Raw genomic sequence first — 22,205 nt, 5'->3', positions numbered from 1 at the left:
ATTTTTCATGATATTTGTAGCAGCGCAGCATGTTCTAGCTATGGACACATGCTATAGATACAGACGGCATCTCGTCATAGAAGGGGGCGTGACTTCGCCGAGGGGGAAAATAGAATCTTTAGAGAAACGCAATTTTCTGGTGGAACTTATGGAACTTATGAACTCATTTATCACATAAATAAAGTCAAGTGTAAATCGGACACATATGGATATTTTCTCACAGCAGATTGTTCAGTAGAAGTTAAAAAACGGCAGCTATAGCTTGCGCTAGCTAACCTTTAGCATTAGCCCAATGCTAACATGAAGCATCAACTTAGCATTCTCTGTTATTTATGTATTTATGGGCTGTTGAACTACTTCTCCTCTCCATGTCTTTGTATCTTTTTTTAGTAGAAAACTATGTTCATAATTCAGCGTTTGTTAAAGTAGTTTTTGAATAACTAGAGAAAGTTTTGATTTTTCTCCAAATTGTTTCAAACATGACCATATATGGCCGATTCCAGAGGTGCCGTCTGTATCTATGGCTCGTTTGAAAGCTGAGACTCTAAGCTCTCCGTGGGTGAAACAACTGAGACAGTTTATTCTATGTGCCTCGGTTCCTGAGAAATCCTAAGCTAAACAGAGGCTAGTTTAGATCAAAAGTATTCTGTATAGATTCTCTCTCACACTCTCCTTCCTGATGAACTCCTCTGTCCTCTCTGGACGGACACTAACATTATGGGAAAAGGCAAATACCTAAATATTTCCGTTTTAAGTCAATTTTCCAGGACAACATTGTTGACATGTTTTAAAACATTGCGTGTTATCGATCGCTTTTTATCGCGTGTGCATTTTAACAGCCTGGTTCTTGGATTGAAGACTTAACCCAGATGTTTCTCAGTCGTCCTCGGATCAATTTTGACCATTTAAAAAAGAGAAATGTTAAAATCTCAACTGTTTCGATCTTTCCATGGGAAGCTGCTCTGCTATGACTTTCCACAAGTTTTTGATCGTCATTTATTTCAGTCCTGTTCATCACAGAGCTTCCAAAATAACACGTAAGGTGTATTAGAGTGTCTAGTTTCGTAATTTAAAAAGAGTCTTTCTGTTTTTGGCACTCAATGTGTTAACAGTATATTTCTGTCTGCATTAAAGCTGCATCAAAGCATTACTTTGATCCAAATGCTGTTTTTTCCTTCCATTGAATACGTATAAAAGAGAAAACAAACTACAGTGTTACACAGACATGAACCGGAGGACGAACCCGTTTTTGTGGCAACGTTAGACGAACAACTTGGGAAGTCTGAGGGAAAGTCTGGACGCGTTTGATGTGAAGTTTAGACGGAGGAGGCTGCATCAGAACTAACATTAAAAGAGAAAGGCGACTGCTGTTAATGAGAAGAGACAAATCCCAGAACAGATGACGTTCAATGTGGAATGCGGTAAGAAACAGCATCAATGCAGCAAAGCACATACAAACAAACCTGCCCCTTAGGAAAGTCAGCCTTCGCAACACGGATGCATAAAAGTATTACTGTTCTCATTCAGTGTCATTATCTGGCCATCATTGCTGGGAAAAAGTCTGTAAAAATGTGTGAATTATTGACATTGCTTATTCCGAGGTCCTGAGGTCGGAGCCTCATGGATCACGGGACCAATTTCAGTGGGTCGAGGGACTTTGCATAATCACGTTTGATAAATGTTTGTTGATTGTCAGACAAAACATCATCATTGTTTTTTTGGCTCACAGAAACAAAGAGAATGTGTATCAGTCACTTCGAGTCTCTCTCTAAAACCGAAAAATAAGGTTAGAAATCTAGGAGCCACATCAAAGCAATAACATCAGCAGCTTTTTACCATCTGAAAAACATGGGTAAGATCAGAGGAATAGTGTCAAAACCAGACTTAGAGAGACTTATCCATGCACTTGTCTCCAGCAGGTTAGACGACTGTAACGACTGCTCACTGTCAGAGCTGCAGAACATCCAGAACCAGGAAATATGACCATATTAGTCCAGTGCTCCGGTCTCTGCACTGGCTTCCTGTCGCTCAGAGAATAGACTTTAAAACAGCTCTGCTTGTTACGAGTCTTTTCATGGTTTAGCACTAAAATCAATCTCTAACATGTTACAGCCGTATGAACCATCTCGGGCACTGAGAACTTCAAGGAGGGGTCTCCTGGTGGTTCCCAGAGTCAGGACTAAACACGGTGAGGCTGCGTTTCAGTTTCACGCAGCTAAAATCTGGAACAGTCTTCATGAGGATGTGAGACAGGCCTCAACTCTGACAAAGTTCAAATCCAGGCTGAAAACAGTTCTTTTTCCTAGTGCATATGAAAACTGAAAGCATTTTATCTGCACTCTTGCTCGTCTCTGTAATTAATACTTTTTTATGTAGATTTTTTTATTAATTAATTGTTTTCTGTCAACTGTGAAGCACTTTACATGGATATTTGGGTTGCAGCTTGCAAGGTTTCACTGAAGGCGGGTCCTGAGACAACATTGGTTTAGAACCACTGCTTTACATTTCCAAGGTAAAATATTCCCTTATAGATCCAAACATCTCTTAAAGGGACTATACAGAGCTTGAAAATGTTAAAATAATGTATTTTCCTCCCCCTACATGTTCCAGCCATGTCCTTATGTGTAGAATGAGCCCAGACCTGCTCACCACAACTGCCTCTAAAATCATCAACTGTCGCTCAAAAAGCCGTCATGCATGAGCTTACTGTAATATAGAAGGTGCGCATAAAATGGCAAACTTTCATCTTCAACATATTGCAAAAGCAGAAAAGCATGTGAAAAGTCTTTGCCAATTGGAACCATTAAAAATGCACTTTTGGTTCAATTGTCTTACTCGCAGCTGTACCTATTCATAAACACTATTACAATCTCAGTCTGGAGTGTTTTTCTCGTTTGCAAATGATTTTTTGATTTGCTTTGTACACGCGAGTCTTTCTCCTTCACCCCCTTGTGCCAGTGTGTCGTCTCATTGAGATTCCCACGCTGCGTTTGGCATTTGAATGCACCGCTGGAGACAGGAAATGAGCTGATGTGGCTGCACTCTATCAGAACGCATCTTTTTCGAAATCCGCCTCGTCCTCACAACAGGAGCGCGGTTTTGAACAGACGGGAGCTGCTTATCGGGGAAGAGGGGAGCGAGGGAGGGGGACGGGGAGAGAGGGGGTGAGGGGGAGAGAGGAGAGAAAAGTGAGAGGAACGGATAATATTGTTGTCCTTCCGCAACAATTATTATGTGAGCTGATAATATCTTAATGCGAGCTGCTGGGAGTGGGACACCCTTTTTCTAATTAATTAATATCTTCTGTTTTCTTTCAGGTTCCCTTGATTCTCCTCTGAGAACTCAGGTTTCATCCTGCCGCCATGTTCCTCGAAGATGATCCTTTCCATTTTGATCCTTTTCTCCCCGATAGCGTGTTGTCTCCAGTTCGACTTCATCCAAATCTTAAAGCTTCTTGACTGGAGAGCAACAGTGTAATGCCTCATATGAAAGAAAACTGATTGCAACTTTCCTGTCACGCTGTTGGTGCATTTTTGTCACTGTTTTGTCTCTTTTTTTGGCGCTTTTTTGTTGTGTTTTCAGAGGTTTTTCTGTCACCTGTTTGTTGTGTAATTGTAGCCTTTCTGGCACGTTTTTGTCGCTCTTTAGTCACTTTGAATATGGAGTAGGCACTTACAAGCTTATTGCTTTGGCCTCCCCCATTTTGAGCATCCACAACTGTATGCGTTTTGAAAGACAAAATGAATTGCTCCAAATAAAATAAACTAAAACCAAAATAAAATAAACTTTTTTGTTGCATTTTCATCCTCGTTTTTGTCGCTATTTTGATGCTTTTTCAAGAAGATTTTAGATTCCAATCTGGCGAAAATGTCCTTGGTTCAGGTGGGGCTTAAGAGCTTAAAAACACTCTGTAAGAAAGTAATCTAAACCGCTTAGTCGATCAGTAAAATTATAGATATTTTTTTCATGATGCTAAGCGGGAAAAGAGCTGTGAAAATTGTGTTGCTTCATAAATAGTGTATAGACCATACACCGCGTTCCAAATGATTATGCAAATGACATTTTTCTCTGATTTTCTAAACTGTCAACTCCAATGAGAGTCAGCATAATTTTCAAGTCTTTAACTGGTAGAGGATCATTTAAATGAGGTTGAAAACAGTAACAGTATTTTTTTTCCAAAATACATATAGTAAAAAACTAAAAATATACTGTTCCAAATGATTGTGCAACTCATCGTTTCAATACACTTTAAATGTATGAGAATGGTCATTTGTTGAATTTGTTGCATTAGGAGGTCATATTTACTGAAATCAAAAGCTATTTAAATCAAAACATCTTAACAGGTGAAGCTATATTTTAACATAGGAGCCCTTCTTTGATTCTCTGATAGGAGCTTCAAAATTCTTTAATGCATTAAAGTTGTGAGTTTTTGGAGAGTTTCTGCTTGGATTTCTTTGCAGGATGTTAAAATAGCCTCCCAGAGCTGCTGTTTGGATGAAAACTGTCTCCCATCCTCATAGAAGTTTTTTTGTTGAGGCTCCAAAGGTTCTCAATAGGGTTGAGGTGAGGGGAGGAGGGGGTCCACATCATGAGTTTCTCTCCTTTAGCAGCCGGTGATGCAGAGGTATTCTTTACAGCAGGACATGGTGCGTTTCATGCATGGAGATGATTTTGTTCGGGAAAACACAGTGATTCAAAGAGCCCTGAGATACAACACCATCCATGAGTTTCATTGAAAACCTTTTTTTTTTGTTTTACCTTTTTTACACTGAAATACAATTTGCATAATCATTTGGAACGTATATGCGTATATAGGGCATACAAACATACTATCACTGTTTTCTGTGGTGTTGAAAGGTCAAGGGTTATCTCGGGATCTCGGGTTTTGAAAGGATGCTGCCTTCATGTGGTTTTGTAATTATGGTAAATCCCACTAGCAGAGCAGAAAATTGCACATGAACGCTGCCTCATCTCATATTTTTCACTGGGAAACTGGGAGATTATTTAGATGCTTGATGTTTCCTTCATGTGCTCTGGTGAAGATGATCCTTTCCAGTTGTGAAGTGGAAATTACGAGTGCTTTTGTGTTATAGTAAAGAAAAAAAAACCCCACAGCAATACAAAGTCGTCTACAAACTGAACTACCGCTATTTTGTATCTGCTTTGATCGGGAGAACTTATTATAAAGTTTGGCGTTTTTCATTTTACATTATGATAAGTGGAAAAAGAGCCTATATTCAAAATGAACAACTAAATGCACAGTGTCGGCTTCATAACAAGGTGAGAGGTCAAAGGTTATCTCATCTCGGGAACTCGGGAATCTAAATTATCTCCCGGTTTCCCCGTGGATAATATGAGATGAGGTGTCGTTCATTTGCAATTTTCTACTCGGCAAGTGGTATTTACCATAATTACTAGACCAGATGAAGGCAGCATTATTTCCCGAGATAACCTTTGACCTTTTAGCTGATTGAACACAATGCGCTCGTAAGTTCCACTTTACAACTTCACAACAGGAGGTGTTCGTGCAATTTATACACAGCAAGCGGTATTTACGGTGATTTATGCGACTATGAAGGCAGCATCAGCCTATGAGCCTTCAGCACATTAGCCATTAGGAGTTTGACAAGGTATCGGTTTTCCGATATATCGCGATATTTTGCAGAACGATGCAATACTTTTCCCCGTTATTGATACTTTTGATGACGGCATGCATATTAATGAGGCAGCAGTGCGCCACTGTCAACAGAGGCCAACAGTGATCAAGAATTCAGGCAGGACAGCAGGGGGCAGCACTACAGTTTTAAGCATTTGGACCAAACAGTCACACAAATAAATTACTTTTAATTATAGTTTTCATATGTATGAATAGGAGTAATTTGGGGTTGATTTAGTCCTTTTAAAATAAGACTGTGGTTTCGTGTTTACTTAAATGTAAATGAAGTCACTGACAGTGTTGGTGGTAACGTATTACAAATGTAACGAGTTACAAAAATATGTCACTTTTTTCAGTAACTAAGGACATATTACTGAAACTAAATATGGGAATATATCAGTATATAGTCATGACAATTCAAGTAACTCAAGTTACAAGTGCACAACAAGCGCAACAACAAAATTTTACATCTACATAGAGGAACAAGTTTTTCCCTTTGATAAAATGTACTTAAAAAAAAAAAAAAAAACATTTATGTAAAATGTAAATACTGTCTGTAAATATTATGAACTGTATTGTTTTATGCTTTTTGCAGTGTTTTGTAATTGTATGTCTCGGGGACTGCAGATGGAAATTAGTTTTCCAGAGGTTCCCAGCCCTAGTAGCCATGTGGACTTAATGTAAGTAATGTAACTGCAGGAACAAGATAGTATCAGTGAAATACAGGAACTAGGGCTGATGAATACTCTGCCTACGGTTCTTTCTGCAGGCGGCAGTGGGAATAACTAAGGAGCAAAAATCTTTCAGTTTCAATTTACGCAGTGGTTAGCGGCTTCAGCACGGCGGGATGAACACACTTTGAGCAGAGAGGCTCAGAACCAATACAATGTTGGATTATGGGCTTTAAAAATGTGTTTCGGAATTTAACAATACTACCCTTTAAGAGGGAAGGAAGAACAGATCAAAGCTCTGAAACATGTGAAGGTAAAATAATTCAACCTCTAATCCTAGTGTCCGACTTCATGAACCTTGAAAGTTATGCATTGCAAAGTTGATCTGTAAACTGAAAACAGAAAAATAACTGTGCAAAGGATTTATATCTATGCTCTTTGTAGTATGTATAGGGCGATCCTGCAGACTTTCCTAGTGGTGATAAGGCATATACTTGATTATGTAGAGTAGACTACACCACTGGAGAAGAGGGAGAGAGGACAGAGACAGGAGCTGCTTATCACACAGAGAAGAGGAGCAGAAAAGTACGGCGTGAATTTGTAAATGAATGTAGACAACATCCACATCGTAGGACAGAGGAGATGAGGAAGGAAGGAGGGAAACACGATAAGATTCTCGACACATTTCCTGTTCTGTGGGGATGTATTGTTTGCTGTGTTACCAGGTTGGAGACTCCTTTGATGGTCTCCGGGTTGAGCATGACGATCTCCGTGGTAACGTGCCCCTCCACGGCCTCCGTCATGTTCTCCACGGTGCAGTTGATGGCGGGGTCTTTGATTTTGAACCAGTTGTCCGCGTACCATCCGATCAGGAACCACACGTACTTCTTCCCGTACAGCTTCTCCTTGAACACCTGCAAATGGCAACAAAATTCTAATGGTTATTGTTGGTTTATTTGGTCAGGGCTGTGCAGGTTTAATGAACACACATGGGACTCATGCATGGAAACAAACCAGGCCGTAGCTTCTCAAACACACTTTCATTCATCTTTTATATGGTAAAGCCCCCTCAGACTTTGCTCCAGTATTTGTTCTGTAGTACTGCAGAGAGAATCCCAGAAAGAATCTCATAGAGCAGCCATTAGCATTTAACATAATGAACATTTTCTCCTTTAGAAATGTTTGTATGGCTGGTTGGTTGGATTTGATCATGTGGTGTGAACGGTGGTGCACATGAGGGACAACAGTGCACCCACTATATGAGGCTCATACACCCATATATATATTAATATTTATTTTTAGACATTTATATGGTTAGTCTGGCGTTATAAGTGATTTTCCTCAGGTGCACTGTGGAGCGGGTCAGACTGTTTTTAATGCAGGCTAGCTGATACCATAGAAATGCGCTAGCCTAGCACTAGCCTAGCACCACGTAACTCTTTAAACATAAGAACTGCATGAATTACAAATAATAACGAGGAAATGAGGCCATATGTCAAAAATCCTGAAATATCCCTTTAATGAGTTAGCAGTGCTCCACACCTATCATGGTCAATAGAGGCCAATAATGGTCTATAATTCAGTCAGAACAGTAGAGGGCAGCACTACAATTTTAAACACTTGGACCAAACACTGTCACACATATATAATATTTCTAATAATAGTTTTTATAATTATAAATAAGATACATTTTGGGGTTGATTTATTCCCTTTGAAATAGGACTGTGATTTCGTGTTGCTTTAAATGTAAATGAAGTGACAGATCTATGACCCATTTTCATTGTGTTGTGTAAGTCAGGGATAATTTATTCACTTATTTATTTAAGAAAAAGGGAGACAAACAATGGGCGCTGGCTGCTCTGCTTTATGCCCACGACACAAGAGGCCGCCATTGCTGTAGTACCTCCATATGGCCGCTAGTCTCCCATTGGAAAGCATTGGACTTTAGACACGCTAAAAACAACTTTGACGCCTGGTTTCTATTTTTTAGACACTAGACTAGGCTCAATGTTCCTCCTGTGATAACGCTGGGTTAGTCACATATTAAGAATTTTTGAAATCTCGTACTTAATGAGGGTCGGACTGTTAGCATTGCAGCTGCGCGAGCTACATGTCACTCAAGGGCAGAGTCTACGGTGAAGATCCCGCCCTTATGCCCTTTTTAGGAACATGCTTCCGTCAGAGCTGGGGAGGGGGAGTCTGTAAATCCGCCATGATTCCCCCCTCGAGCGTGGTCATTATGGTAAACGGGGAGGACTGAGGAGAAGCTGTCTATTATATTACAGTCTATGGAGACAAAGCACATGAAAACAAATGTAAATCATGAATAATATATCGTATGTAAAAAAAAGTTGCATGTTTCTTAATAAAATCTGATCTGTGGGTTCTTGGAGAATGGAAGTAAAATTACGAAGAAAAGAAAAAAATCGAATTAAAAAGTACAATTTTGCTTCAGTATAAAAGCTATTGAGAGTAATAAGCGAGTGGTATTTTAGGAAGAAGTTATCTGTTATTACCAGGTGTAAACCAGCACTGATCAAGCTCAAACGTCCTTTATTGTGAAGTTTCTGATCATCAAAACAACTTCTACTGCAGCTTTAGATCCAGCAACTGAGGTCACAGCCAGGTCACCGAGGTTCCTGTCTGTTCATGTTTGCAGGATAGGACCCCAGTGGACCCTAACATAATCCCGCTGTGAAGCAGGAGCCGATTTCCGTTAATATCCGTTTAAAGATGCAAATTCGCTCTTCCTCCCACTCCTTGGCGCTGACTGACACACGGCTCGCACTGGGCTGAATAATCAGTTTGATGACGGAGGAGTTTTATTTGAAACCAAAACATAATGTGCTCTTATGTAATATGATTGATGCGGCTTGTGTTCGGAGAAACTGTTCAGCAAGCTATTAGTAAAATGTGACAGGCGTTATTTGAATTTGTGCACTTAATTGTGGAGATTGCTTGGGATGATCTGTCGCTGCCCTGGGACACGTTTCCAGATCGTGAGTGGGATCTCGGAGTCCAATACATTTCTTGTTTCTGTCGGTTTGTCAATAGAAATAGTGTAATATGGATTTACAGTATATAGAATGGATCATCTCAAAGGCCTTTTCTCAAAATGCTTTTCTCTATCTTTGGAGAAGACAGGCCTGATCTTGTGTTTCCAAATGCAGATTATCGCGTGAGATCTTCCAGCTCCAGACCTGTCGCATTAAGTGGGCTGTACGTGGGCTGGACAGACACCCCTGGCCAATGGTGATGTTATGTAGAACAATCGTTTTCCTCCAACCAGACTCCTTCCACGTCCGGGAGGAGCCGAGGGGGAGGGAGGGGGTTGTGGGGGAGAACACGTGCTTTTGTTTGGGTTGCATTCGACTTCTGTAGCAAGAGTCGACCTGATTTTAGACAGTGGACTAGTCATGTGTTCTCTCTCTCTCTAATTTCAACGTTAATGTCAAGGTGGAACCCCTTTTCCATGTTTCAGTGAGACAATAAACAGCGTTACACCATAGCAGACCAGCGGCTAGTTGTTTACCACTGTTTTAGTGTCTACATAGAGTTTCACCAGCGTAATCACTTGCCCTCATCTGAAATCGAGACAGTTTCCACCGTCACTGCAGCCCATCGCGCACACGCAACACGCAAATCTTATTCACGTGGAATCAACTACGATCTAACACTCTGGGACCGAAAGCTTGTTTACTTCAGACCAAGGAAGATGTGAGGCCAGATGAGGCCGGGAGGAGAGCGAGACAAACGGAGGAGGAGAGGGGGAACAGGGATCTGTTTGTTTCTGGAGGCGCAGGTAAACACTGAGCATTGCCTAAAAAATAAGTTAAAATCTAGGATATGGTAATAAGCCACTATATTGTATATTAACTCAGAAAATACGCTGTAAAGCCTGCTTATATGTGAGCTTACATTATTGCATGACGGATTTGGATGTGAACATATTGTAGTTGTTAGTTAAGCGATATTCCTCTGTTGTTAATATGATGACGTCATCACACGACTAGTCAGTTGTCGTTCATGCCCTTGTGTTAACGCGATTATGGCCGTGTGCAGACCAGCGCGACCAGAGGTATACTCTCTTTCTCTCGTGACACCGAATACGGACAGTGTTTAACTCACGGTGGGATAAATAAAGTTCTAGTCTGACCTAACAGAGCTAATAAAAGCCTTTAATGCTAAACGAAGAACATGAGACAACGTGATGTAATAGGGCTGCTCGATTATTGAAAAAATAATAATCACGATTATTTTTGTCATAATTGAAATCACGATTATTCAAACGATTATTTGTTGCCTTTAAAAAAAGTCTTTATTTTATTTATATATTTATTAATAAAAAAAACTATGCCGAAAATTTCTGTTTTCTGACCAGTCATAAAAGTACAAATGATTTCAAGTATGTCTTAAGAGGAGAGGTCTCTGTTTCAAACCTGCCCCCTGCTGGCCAGCCCTCACACCTGCGCAAGTAAACTGAGCAGCGCGGCCTGATGACATCATCACACAGCGCTGTTTGTTTTTATGTCAGGCAAAAGCATGAGCCATGGCACGTGAAATGCAAAGGAAAAAATAACCCCAGCGCCATGAAATAATGCAAGTCTGCTTTGCAAAAAAATAAAAAAATAACAAGTAAAAAAAAAAACATGCTAATTTTGGAATCGTTTAGTGTAATAATCGAAATTGTAATCAAATTTCGATTCATTGCACAGCCCTATGATGTAACAAGGAAAAGATGTGAGGCTGCTATAGGAGAGCAGTATTCTCTGTGCCTGTAGTAAACTACACCTTAGTCGACCTTTTTTTAATATACGGCGCCCTCTCGCCAGTGGTGCAGCAGCTGCGCCCATGTAAGATGACCAACTTGTTCAGAGCAACGCTGTCCTTGCGCCAGGCGGAACTACTTTAAGCAGTGCATGTGGAATTTTAAGTACTTTTTCTTGTTGTTAAGCAATTTTATGATTAATACGTTTGTTCTGTCTACTCACCTACATTTTGAAAACGCATCTATTTTCACAGTGACCCTTTTGTGACCTCAGTCGGTGAATCTGAAGCTGGTTTAGACCTGGTTAAATTCTTCCAGAAAAAAAATGCTGCACATTCTTTCAATAGTCTAAAAAAAAAATACTTTTTACTTATAAAGTGGATCTGAAAGTGGATGCTTTTGTTCTTTTACTTCAGTAGAATTTTAGTCAGATACTTTTAATTGAGTAAATTTGATGCGCCACTTTTCTGAAATAAGACAATTAAGTTATTCTTCCACCATTGCCCATATATTTAATAACAGATTCAAATTTGTTGGTACTTTATTATTTCTCTCATTTGTAATCGATCCGCTACATTTGTTTAGATTTTCCTCTCTTCACCAGCATTGACTTCTCCTACGGTCAAGATATTTGTAAGAGAATAGTGTTTTTTCCCCACAGATTAACCTAAAACATGCACGATAGGTAATCCTGCAGCTATAGGTAGCCCTCACTGAGATCCTGGCAGTATCTTTCTGCTCGTGACAGAGTTAACGTTAATGCAAAGCAGTATTACCAATGCTGTACCAAAGCAACTGCGGATATCTCCAAAAGTTAACATGGTAATTTGTATTTTATTTAGCAAAGATGTCAAAAACTCAAGGTCTCGCTGTTAACAAGCGTGATTTGCATACTGCTTTATTTTATTATTCAAAACCTCTCCCCTGATACAGACAGCTCCTTCAAATCGCTGCTTTGTCTGACACTTGTGTGATAAATTTGATAAATAAGACGCGCTCTCTCCTTGACAGGCAGAGGGTGTTGAGTGGCTGCCAGAGAATAAGCCGTTGAGACAGCTCATTAGACGCCGCACTTCAGCCCCGTGTTCGGGTCTGCAGGCAAAAGACGCGGGACACAACACTGACCTCGCAGAAGACTTTCCGCGCCTCGGTCTCGTAGAACAGGCCCACGATGATCCGCGCGTCCTGCCGCTGTCGAAACAAACGAGGAAAAGCAAAGTCAGAACACTTGCGCATGTTTGAGTAATCCTCGAATCTTCACCAGTGTTTATTCTTAGTGCTTACACAGTACAGTGCTCCTCCTGTTCCAACATAACTGCTATTGCCCTCCTTGCCTACGATCTCATGCAAAACCTAATCCGTATTTATTCTTTTTATTTTATTGACAGCATTTACATGAAGGGAGAGGTGGGTGGAGTAAGAGGCTTATGACCAGAGCCGTTTAAGATCAATATAGCATTTTCTAATTGAGACAGTATATCCTTCAAAAACCTTCTTGTCACTGCCAGCTGAGGTCTTACACTTAAAAGCTTGTGCATGACGATGGAGGTAGTTTTTGAGTGACAGCGCAGGCTTTAAGTGGCAGTTGAGGTGAGTAGGTCTACATATTAGGACATTGCTGGAGCATGTAGGAGGTGGAAAATACATAATCTTAACATTTTTAAACTCAAGATAAAATATCAAGGTAAATTGATTTAATTTATTATTTTATTTGTTTGTTTATTTGGTTTGGTAGTTGTTCCCATGTTGGGCAAGTTAGTTTAAAATTGTGATATTCTCTATTGGTAGTAGCTTTAAAAATGTAATGTTTGCATTACATGTCACTGCCACAAAAATGCTTAGTAACACTACTTCGGGTTACTTACCCCCAACACTGTCAAAAACATACCCAGAGTCAGATGTTCCTCTGATCTCTTATTTCCTATGGTTATATTATTGCGAGAACCGTCCTCAACTTAAAGCCTGCACTTCTAACACTGGAGCGGACAGAACAGTTTTGTGTTCAAAGTGTATTATCATGGCACAATAAAGAAGCAAACCACGCTGTATGTTATTCTAAATGTTTGTTCTCACTCTGTCATTCTCACTGCTGCCTGCGGGGGGAGCTCTAGACAAACTCCAGACCAGCCCTGGGCCGTGTTTCTGAATTTCTGTTTGTATCTGTTTTAAGATAGTTTCGGCCTAACTTCCTGTTTCCTCTGCTTGTTTTATTTCTTATGAGGACTCAGCAATGTCTTGCTGAAATATATTCTGTCATTAAGTCAAAACAGCACACACAGAGCAGATCATTCCTGACTCAAATAGGATGCAAATATATACCTCACCAGACGAGACTTCTGTGGTTATAAATGTATGTGTTTTGGACTAGAAGCTAAATGCTAACGTTCATCTTTAAAATAGCACAATCTAAATCATTATCTTGACTCTTGACATGAATGTAAATTTAATCCATTGATTCATTGAAGTGTTTTTATCTATTCATACTTTGTATTCAAAAATATAGAAATTAAATCAAGGGTAAAAGCAAAGCAGATTCTTAAAGCCAAAGTCATTTAAGTCAAACTACTAAAAGAAACAGGCTAATAGCCCAAGTCAAGCTGCGCTCCTTCAGGCGAAATGCTTTTGTGATGTAAATTACCGTAATATTTTTCACATCACTCCCAGGAAACTGAATTAATCCTCCTTCAGCCCAAATAAAGCCTGACAGAGCCGACTTTCTGCAGCTGAGAGCTCTGCGTCACAGCGTGGATAATTAGCATGTCGCCTTCCTCTGCCGGCTCTTATCAAACGCCTGTATGCTAATGCTAATGCCTTTGAGCGGGTTTGTTGTTGTGCTGAGAATTATTGAATGAGGAACCTTGAGGTTTTTGACAGCCACGGTCGGGTCGGTGAGGAAGCTCTGCCGGACGCTGATCTCGATGCCCGCTTCCTTCGTGCGCTGCTCCAGGTCGTCCAGCGTCTGCCGGACACACAATAAACAAATACATGAATACATTTACAGTAAAATACATAGTCTGCTGAATTAAGGGACAATTGTTTTCCTATAAAAGTGGACGACCATGCTTCCTAATGCTGACCATATTTACTATTCAGGGTTTCTGCTGGGGATTTAATAGCATTAAAAAACATTTGCTCCAGGCATGTCCTATTGGGAGGAGGCCTCGTGGAAGGACCAGGACACGCTGGTGGGACTATGTGACCGAGCTGGCCTGGTGTCGCCTCAGGGTCCCCCCAGAACAGCTGGAGGAGGTGTGCCTGGGCATCTCTGCTGAGACTGTTGCCCCAACGACCCGGCCCCGGATAAAGCGGAAGAAAATGGATGGATGGAAAAAAACATTTATTCTGTCATTAACATTAAAGGGACTATACGGAGTTTAAAAATGTCAAAATTCTGTATTTTCCTCCCCCTACATGTTCCAGCCATGTCATAGTGTGTAGAATGAGCCCAGACCTGTTCACCACAACTTCCTCTAAAATCCTGCACTGTCAGGTCCGAATTGCCGTCATGCACGAGCTTAATATAGAAGGTGCAGTTACGCGTATGACCTGAGATGGCAGTAGTGAGCAAAAAATGGCGAACTTGCATCTAGCCCCTTTAACCCCTTAACTCCCAACTGAACCGAGCACATTTTCTCCAGTTTGGCTTTACCCCAATCCAAAAGCTTCTGGAAAAAAGGTGAGAAAATAGCGACAGAACTGAGCCGAAAACAATGAAGATGTGACAAAAAACTGACAAAAAATGGACAAAAACTGACAAAAATGGACAAAAAAATTATGAAAAAGTGGCAAAAATGTGACAAAAAAATTACAAAACAATTGACAAAAAAATGACAGAAAGTGACAAAAAAAATTATGATAAATTTACAAAAAAATGATGATTTTTTTTTTTTAAATGGCAAAAATGTGACAAAAATGTGATAAAAATTTGACCAAAAAAAGGACAAATGTGACAAAAAGTGACAAAAATTTTACAAACAATTTGACAAAAAAGTTACAAAAGAGTTACAAAAATGAGTTGAAAACCCACCAAAAAATGATGGAAAAAAAATCTGATGACATGAGGAAAAAGATCAATTCAGATGAGTTTTGTAGATCTTAGCTTTCAAATGAGGCGTTGCACTGACCCACAGGATTTGGGTAAATCTGAACTGGAGAAAATGCTCTCGGCTCAGGCGGGAGTTAAGAGGTTAAATTAAACATTAAATCTACATTTATTTGAAAATGCCATGAAGGGACTTCTTCATAAGTTCAGTGAAAATACAACATTTGGGGTCCAAAGCATTTTCAACTGCAGTTTTACATAGATCTTTTCTCAAAACCTGCCAGTGATGTTTGTTTTGTCCAATGTTAACAACTAAATGTATATCCAAATTGGTCACAAAGCTAAAGATACCATGAAAACCAGTTATATCCGTTATGGTTTTATTATGTCTTGTTCTGTATTTTTGTACTCCTAGATATTGAAGCACTTTGGGCAGCCGTGGTTTTTGTAAATGTGCTGTAGAAATAAAGTTGACCTTGACCATTTGCATTGATTGCAATAACAGTATTGCAGTTTGGCATTAAAATGAAAGCTGTGCTAAATCGACTCGAGGTCCGCACACTTCACTTTCGCATGTGCAGTCATTGCCGGTGCTTAATTTGGAAGTTAGTGATTTCAGGAACACTTTTGGATGGATGTGATGGATTCGGGGAATGGGCCAAACAGTTACAGGAACACTCTCATTAAACACCATTACGCTAATGATTTTCCTCACGGGGGCAATACATTTTCTACTACAACATTATATTGTCTCAAATCTTTGCCAGATCCTCTAAAATAGTTCCTGGATCCATAATTAAAGGGGCTAGATGCAAGTTAGCCATTTTATACTCACTACTGCCACCTCAGGTCTTATGTGTAACTGCAGCTTCTATATTAAGCTCGTGCATGACGGCACTTCGGACCCGAAATAACACCTTTTTGAGTGACAGTGCAGGATTTTAGAGGCAGTTCTGGTAAATATGCTTATGTATATGCTTATATATATACTTTAGGACATTGTTGAAACATGTACGGGGAGGAAAACACTTAATTTTAACATTTTTAAAGGGACTATACAGAGTTGAAATATTTTCAAAGTAAGTATTTTCCTCCTTCCTCCTACATGTTTGAACAATGTCCTAAGGTGTAGAATGAGCCCAGACATATTTACCACAACTGCCTCTAAAATCCTGCACTGTCACTCAAAAATATGTTAATTCGGGTCTGAAGTGCCGTCATGCACGAGCTTAATATAGAAGCTGCAGTTACACATAAGACCTGAGGTGGCAGTAGTGAGTATAAAATGGCTAACTTGCATCTAGCCCCTTAAAACTGCGTATACTCCCTTGAAGCACTGGTCATTGCTCTTAAAAATAAAACATAAGAAAAGGTTGTCTATTTATATTCTACTTATGTAGCAGAGCTGATCAATGAATCAATAATTGCCATGTTATTTCAAAGCAATAAATATTGTTTAGATAATTGTTTATTCAGTATGTGTTCAGTATGTTGAAATTGACTGACTTTTACTTTATCGAGTATTTAAATCACTATTTTGAGGGCCAGAAGATATACGCTTGAGGGACGGATTTGACCTTCCTCTACCCCTGCCATAGAGGAAGCACAGTCACAGTTTGTTTTTGTACTAGTTGTACTACCTAGTTTTGAACAAGGGGTCGGCACTTATAAGCTTTTGCTTCAGTCGACTCCCTTTGAGCTTCCATTAACTGCATGATTGTGAAACTCTGGAGAAAGAGAAAATGTTAATTGCTCAAATAAACTACAGTGCAGGCCATCCTGACTTCCATAGTTCACTATCTATTCAGAGAATAAACAAACAGTAGCCTGTACAAAGCTGTAGACGATTGCACACTTTCAGGAAAGAGACCGGAGTAAAACGAGCCTTCACAGACATGTTGTACTTGTTATAATATATTTATGATGTGCTCTGCCACCAGCCGGGCGGGACTGAATGAGTGAACGAGTGATACTGACGGAGGTGAAGACTTCGGTCGTCTGCTGGATGGTGGCGATGCGCGTCCACTTCCACTTCTGGAACAGCTGCACTCGGGTGGGGTTGTGGAGCGTGGCCGAGGGGTGGGTCCGGAAGAACGTGGGGAAACGCTGGCGGTTCGAGAGGGCGGGAGAGCTCGAGCCGTACGACAACTAAAGACAGACACATATCGATTATCAGACTTTGTACCTGATGAGACAAGTGTGATGGTAGTACTAGTAAACAACAGTGTTATCATAGTAGTGGTGAAAGAGAGGTTCCCCACGCATGGAGCCTCTCTCAGTAGTGATAGTATTTGTGGTAGCATTGCAGTAGTAGTGATAGTAATACATACCACTATAAGGTTCCACATGCGCGCGGCCTCTCCCACTATAGTGGACACTCCGCTGCAGCCCGGCATCAGGACGATCTTTATGGGCTCCGTGTACAGCAGGTCGTACAGCAGCTTAGTGGCTTCTCCGGGGTCACACTGGAAAAACAGGCACATATATGTTCACATTGTAAATATGATAAAGGATCAACTATATATGTTTGTTGATACATTTAACCAGATCATTCCAATCATTGCCAATTCCAGACTCACCGCTGTACCAGGGATTGAATCTGGTCACCGCAACATCAACCCCATTTCCCACAGCAGTACATATGCGAGCAAACAGGAAGTGGAGTAAACCAATCAGGCGTCATTAGCGGTTCTGTGTTAATATTCACACAGGATTATGAATCACGAAACTCACCTACTGTCGATGTATTTTTGGTCATTTACCACCGATTAGAAAGAAGCTCACTCTCTCTCTCTCTCCTGTGCGCCGTTCGTAGATTGTCATTGCTCGTGAACATCATGTGACCCCAAATAAACATGATTTTGAGTTTTCTGATGTCGCAAATGGATGCCGTGGGTCCCAGACCGGGGCGGACTGGCCATATGTCCATTCTGGAAGAGCACAGAAGGGCCACTGGTTCTAGGGCCACCGGTCTGGCCTCTCACTTTTCTCCTTAACCTCTCACACCCTGCCGTAATGGAGCTTTACCCAAATCTAAAAGCTTAAAAGAAAACCATCCAAAAACGCGGATGAAAACGTAACAAAAATGCGCCGTAAAAGCAACAAAAAAGTGACAAAAACACAACAAAATGTGACGAAAACGTGACGAAAAAGCAAAGAAAAAAGCGATGAGAAAAACATGAAGAAAAAAACCAAAAAAACAGACAAAAACACAACACCAAACAACAAAAACGCATCGAAAAAGTGACAAAAAAGTGATAAAAACATGACAAAAAGTTACCATCACTTTTCTAGATTTTAGCTTACAAATTAGGCGTTACAGTGTTGCTCTCCAGTCAAGAAGCTTTTAGATTTGGGTAAAGCCGAACAGGAGAAAATGCTCTCTGTTAATACGGGAGGTAAGAGGTTAACATGTCTTTGTGGAAGTGTCGCATTTACGCTAATTTGGGCCAGGCTGGTCAGAGTCCAGGGCTGTTTTTCAGTCTCAGTCCGCCCCTGGTCCCAGACTGATATCACGCGAATCCGTTCTGTATTTTTCCTAAAAGAGTATGCCAGCTGTAGCCCAGAGCAGCCTAAACACTTATTTTGGAGGCTCTGCACACTCTCCAAACTCTAAAAAACGCTTAGTACACATTTCTGATGCCTTTTTGATGCTGTCATACAGTCAGAAATTTGGTTTATTTTATGTAATGAGTCATGTGCTCTTGTGTAAACCCACCACTCATGTTGGGGCATGCATATTGTGTATATTTTGTCTATTCAGTTTAGCTCATTTTACTAAATCCAGTTTATTCTTGATCTTATTCTATCTTTCCGATACCTTCATAGACATATTTTCATTACTGTACATAGATTCACAAGGACTAGGTTTAAACGGACTTATCTGGACTTTAACTGAACTTAGATAGACGATAAATACACAAAACTAGTTCTAACCTCCATCAATGTCGCTCGCACTCATAACCTCACTTTTTGACTTTGAAATATTGATTCAACTCAAAGAGAAAATCCCTTTAGATTTGACCAAGAAATAACAGAGACATGACCCAAAAACAAACGCCTCCGGACAGAAAGAACAGGGGGGCTCAACCTGATTTAGTCCAAAATATGGAGCAAGTGATCCGTCCTCGCTGCGTTACAGTGGCAGAGTGGTTAGCCCGGGGGAGAGGGCGGCACGTGGCAGAGGAACTGTGCCACTGCTGCTGTGATTAGCCCCAGACAGTTTGGCGCGTCGCGTTTGAGGCTCTCGATAATGGATCAAAGATGGCGGCCCGCTTTGATTCGTCTGCGGCGTGTGGTGTGAGCGCGGTCATGCTTTAAACAGGCGAAGGACGGTGAATATTCAATCATGAGAGCAGAATGAAGCTTACAGGAGACTCAGGCTGCACCATGATGGAATCTGCAATTGGTTTGAAGCTGTGACACTCAACCCTCCACAAAGCAACAAGAGGCAAAAAACAAATACATTTTCATACATCCATTTTTTTTTTCTTCTGATGTTGGTCGTCGGTCATTTTGTTATATTAGATATCAAAGCAGATGAATAGTTCACTCAGATTTCTTCTTAAATGAACACAACTATCTTGGTGTTTTGAAAGAAGAAAAAATGGCGAAAATTGACCCGGGGTCGGAGGAAATTGATCCGCCTCTGCTCCATAAGAAACATCCATCCATCCATCCATCCATCCATCCATCCATCCATCCATCCATCCATCCATCCATCCATCCATCCATCCATCCATCCATTTTCTTCCACTTGTCCGTTGCCAGGTCGTGGGGGCAGCTGTTTGGAGTTGCCCATATCACACCAGCCCACCAGCTCCTCCTGTAGGTGGTGGGTCCACATAAGGTCAGCCTCACGATTCTCAGGCCTGTTGGTCTCTCATAAGGGGCTTCTGAACCGCTCTTTGTCTGACCCGTCACCTAGGACCTGTTTGCCCTGTGACACCCTACCAGGGGCACGAAGCCCCCGACAACAGAGCTCCAGGATCATTCAGGTGCTCAAACCCCTCCACCACGTTAAGGTGGCGGTTCCAGGAGGGGTCCATAAGAAACAATGAATAACAAACTACAGACAATTTTAAAGTACAATTCTATAGTTTTTGCATTGTTTGTTGCTGGTTCTGGGTTTGGTTGAGACAAGAAAATTAAAATTAAATATTACATTATATAATTTTTAAAGCAGTACTTACAGTAGTAGTTTGCCCCTAGAGGCCATAAGCACCTCTGCAGGTGTCATAGCAAGTTGCTAGTTTTTTACTTATTAATTGTCCATGAGAGAAGATACTACACTGACAGAAAAGACACTGGGATAGAGGGTTATTGTACATTCAATAACACAATGTAATTTTTTTTTCACTCAAACTTGGCTGTAAATACTGTTTAAGTGGCGCTAGACCACAGTTAGCTTTACCCATTAGCCTGTTAGCTTCTTCTTCGTGATTCCATTAGTGTGTGTTGGTTGCTCCGGTCCGGTGGCAGTCAAGTTGCAATTGTGGTTTTCTGACAATCTTGTGCCACAAGATTCTTCGTTCCTGAGTATGAATTGAATATTGTTTTTTCTTTTTTCTTTTACTGCGCTGCATCCAATATACTCACTGAATAAGAGAAATATTTAGTTTATAGTTACCCACCAATGTCTACATAATATATAGGTTTGCACTTTTAAATTGGTTTTGTTTCATTTAGTAAAAGAAAAATGTCATCTTTATTTATTGTAACAATTTGTGCCTCGGCCCACCCCATACTAAAGGCACTCTTTGAGCTTAAAATAAAATGTTTTTCTGTAATTTATTGAACAATAAGTCGAGATCGTGATTATCATAACAGACCTATATGAGGGTCTAAAATCCTGGGTGTGCAGGACGTGGGGGATGTAAGAGTCGTCTCCACTGTGCGATGATTCAAAGCGAGTTGTGTAGTGATGAAGCCGGTGCTGCTTGTGAACAGTGTTTATATTCTCGGTCCTGTTCAGTCCTGGGCTGTGTTGCGTTTGACATTGGTACTCTGGTGTTGCATTTTGTTGATGACACGCCTGACAGAGATCATGGCTGCAGCGAGATGACGGCTCAGACGCTGCTGATGTCTGTCGCAGCTCATCTTTGTCGTACCACGGTTCTATTTTTAATCTCGTTTCTTGTCTCACTGTACAACCTTTTTTTTTTTGCTATGACAGACGGACAAAATCGTGCAGTATTCACCTGGCTTTTCAGGGGACAGAGGCGTATGTCATGCATTTTTTGGATCAATAACACACTGGAGGATGCATAGAAATCAAGGTGTGTTTTGAGATTATCACCAAATACCAAGAGAGCACATTACCCCCCCTTTACACCACGACTTTATATTGTCTCAAAAGTTGTTCTGAAATGCCTTTGATTCTTGTGTTGGTTTCTCAGTTCATAATTCAGTATTTTGAGACTCGATCTCCACATGAATCTGAAGGTCACCTGAGCTGCGGCACCGGAGAGGGCCAATATTTGACTGTAAACATCATGCCCTGTTAATCCTTTAATGATTTTCCAAAGTAAGGCGCTCATTGGGATTCAGACCAGGATTAAGAGCAGGATCTAGACCAGGGGTTGGGAAGAGCCGGCGTGTCTGACAGTGACAACAACATTACTTTTCACAATACATTCACATTTTCGATTGCTTTTTTTTCAGACCATATTTTGTGTATGTTCACCACCACTCAAAAGCTTGGGGTCACTTAAGATGTCCTTATTTTTTAAAGAACAGCACTGATTTTCTTTAATGAGGATAACATTTAATGAATCAAAAATACAGTCTGGACATTGTTAATGTTGTGAATGCCAGTTCTAGCAGGAAACGGGTGATTTTTAATGGAATATGTGTAGAGGCGCCTCACTCCAGTGTTCTAGTGGCGTTAGCTAATCATGTTAGAGGGTTAGCACATGTGAACTAATGTCCAATTTTTTTCTCTGAAAGGCGTCCAAAAGTGGAGACAATATTCGAAAACATGAGTGTGATGTTGGCCAATAGAAAGGACTTTCAGGCTGAATCCAATCACTGTCAAATACTGATGAGGAAAATCATTTGTTCATTTTC

General features: G+C 40.6%; 1 protein-coding gene across 1 annotated transcript in view; it reads right to left on the bottom strand.

The window, feature by feature from the left end:
- gabbr1a (gamma-aminobutyric acid (GABA) B receptor, 1a) overlaps nucleotides 1-22,205 on the bottom strand; it is an 89,173-nt gene that overhangs the window by 23,215 nt on the left and 43,753 nt on the right. Inside the window, exons 8-12 of the mRNA XM_079562010.1 lie at nucleotides 17,468-17,602; nucleotides 17,115-17,285; nucleotides 13,953-14,054; nucleotides 12,221-12,286; nucleotides 7,050-7,241 (exon numbers count right to left, since the gene is read on the bottom strand). Coding sequence (XP_079418136.1) covers nucleotides 7,050-7,241; nucleotides 12,221-12,286; nucleotides 13,953-14,054; nucleotides 17,115-17,285; nucleotides 17,468-17,602 — 666 coding nt within the window. The remainder of the gene's footprint in view (nucleotides 1-7,049; nucleotides 7,242-12,220; nucleotides 12,287-13,952; nucleotides 14,055-17,114; nucleotides 17,286-17,467; nucleotides 17,603-22,205) is intronic.

This window comes from Gobius niger (genome assembly GCF_951799975.1).
Source record: "Gobius niger genome assembly, chromosome: 8".
In the NCBI taxonomy this organism is placed as follows: Eukaryota; Metazoa; Chordata; class Actinopteri; order Gobiiformes; family Gobiidae; genus Gobius; species Gobius niger.
Note: the sequence above shows the minus strand (reverse complement) of the source record. Positions and strands in the feature narration are given on the sequence as shown.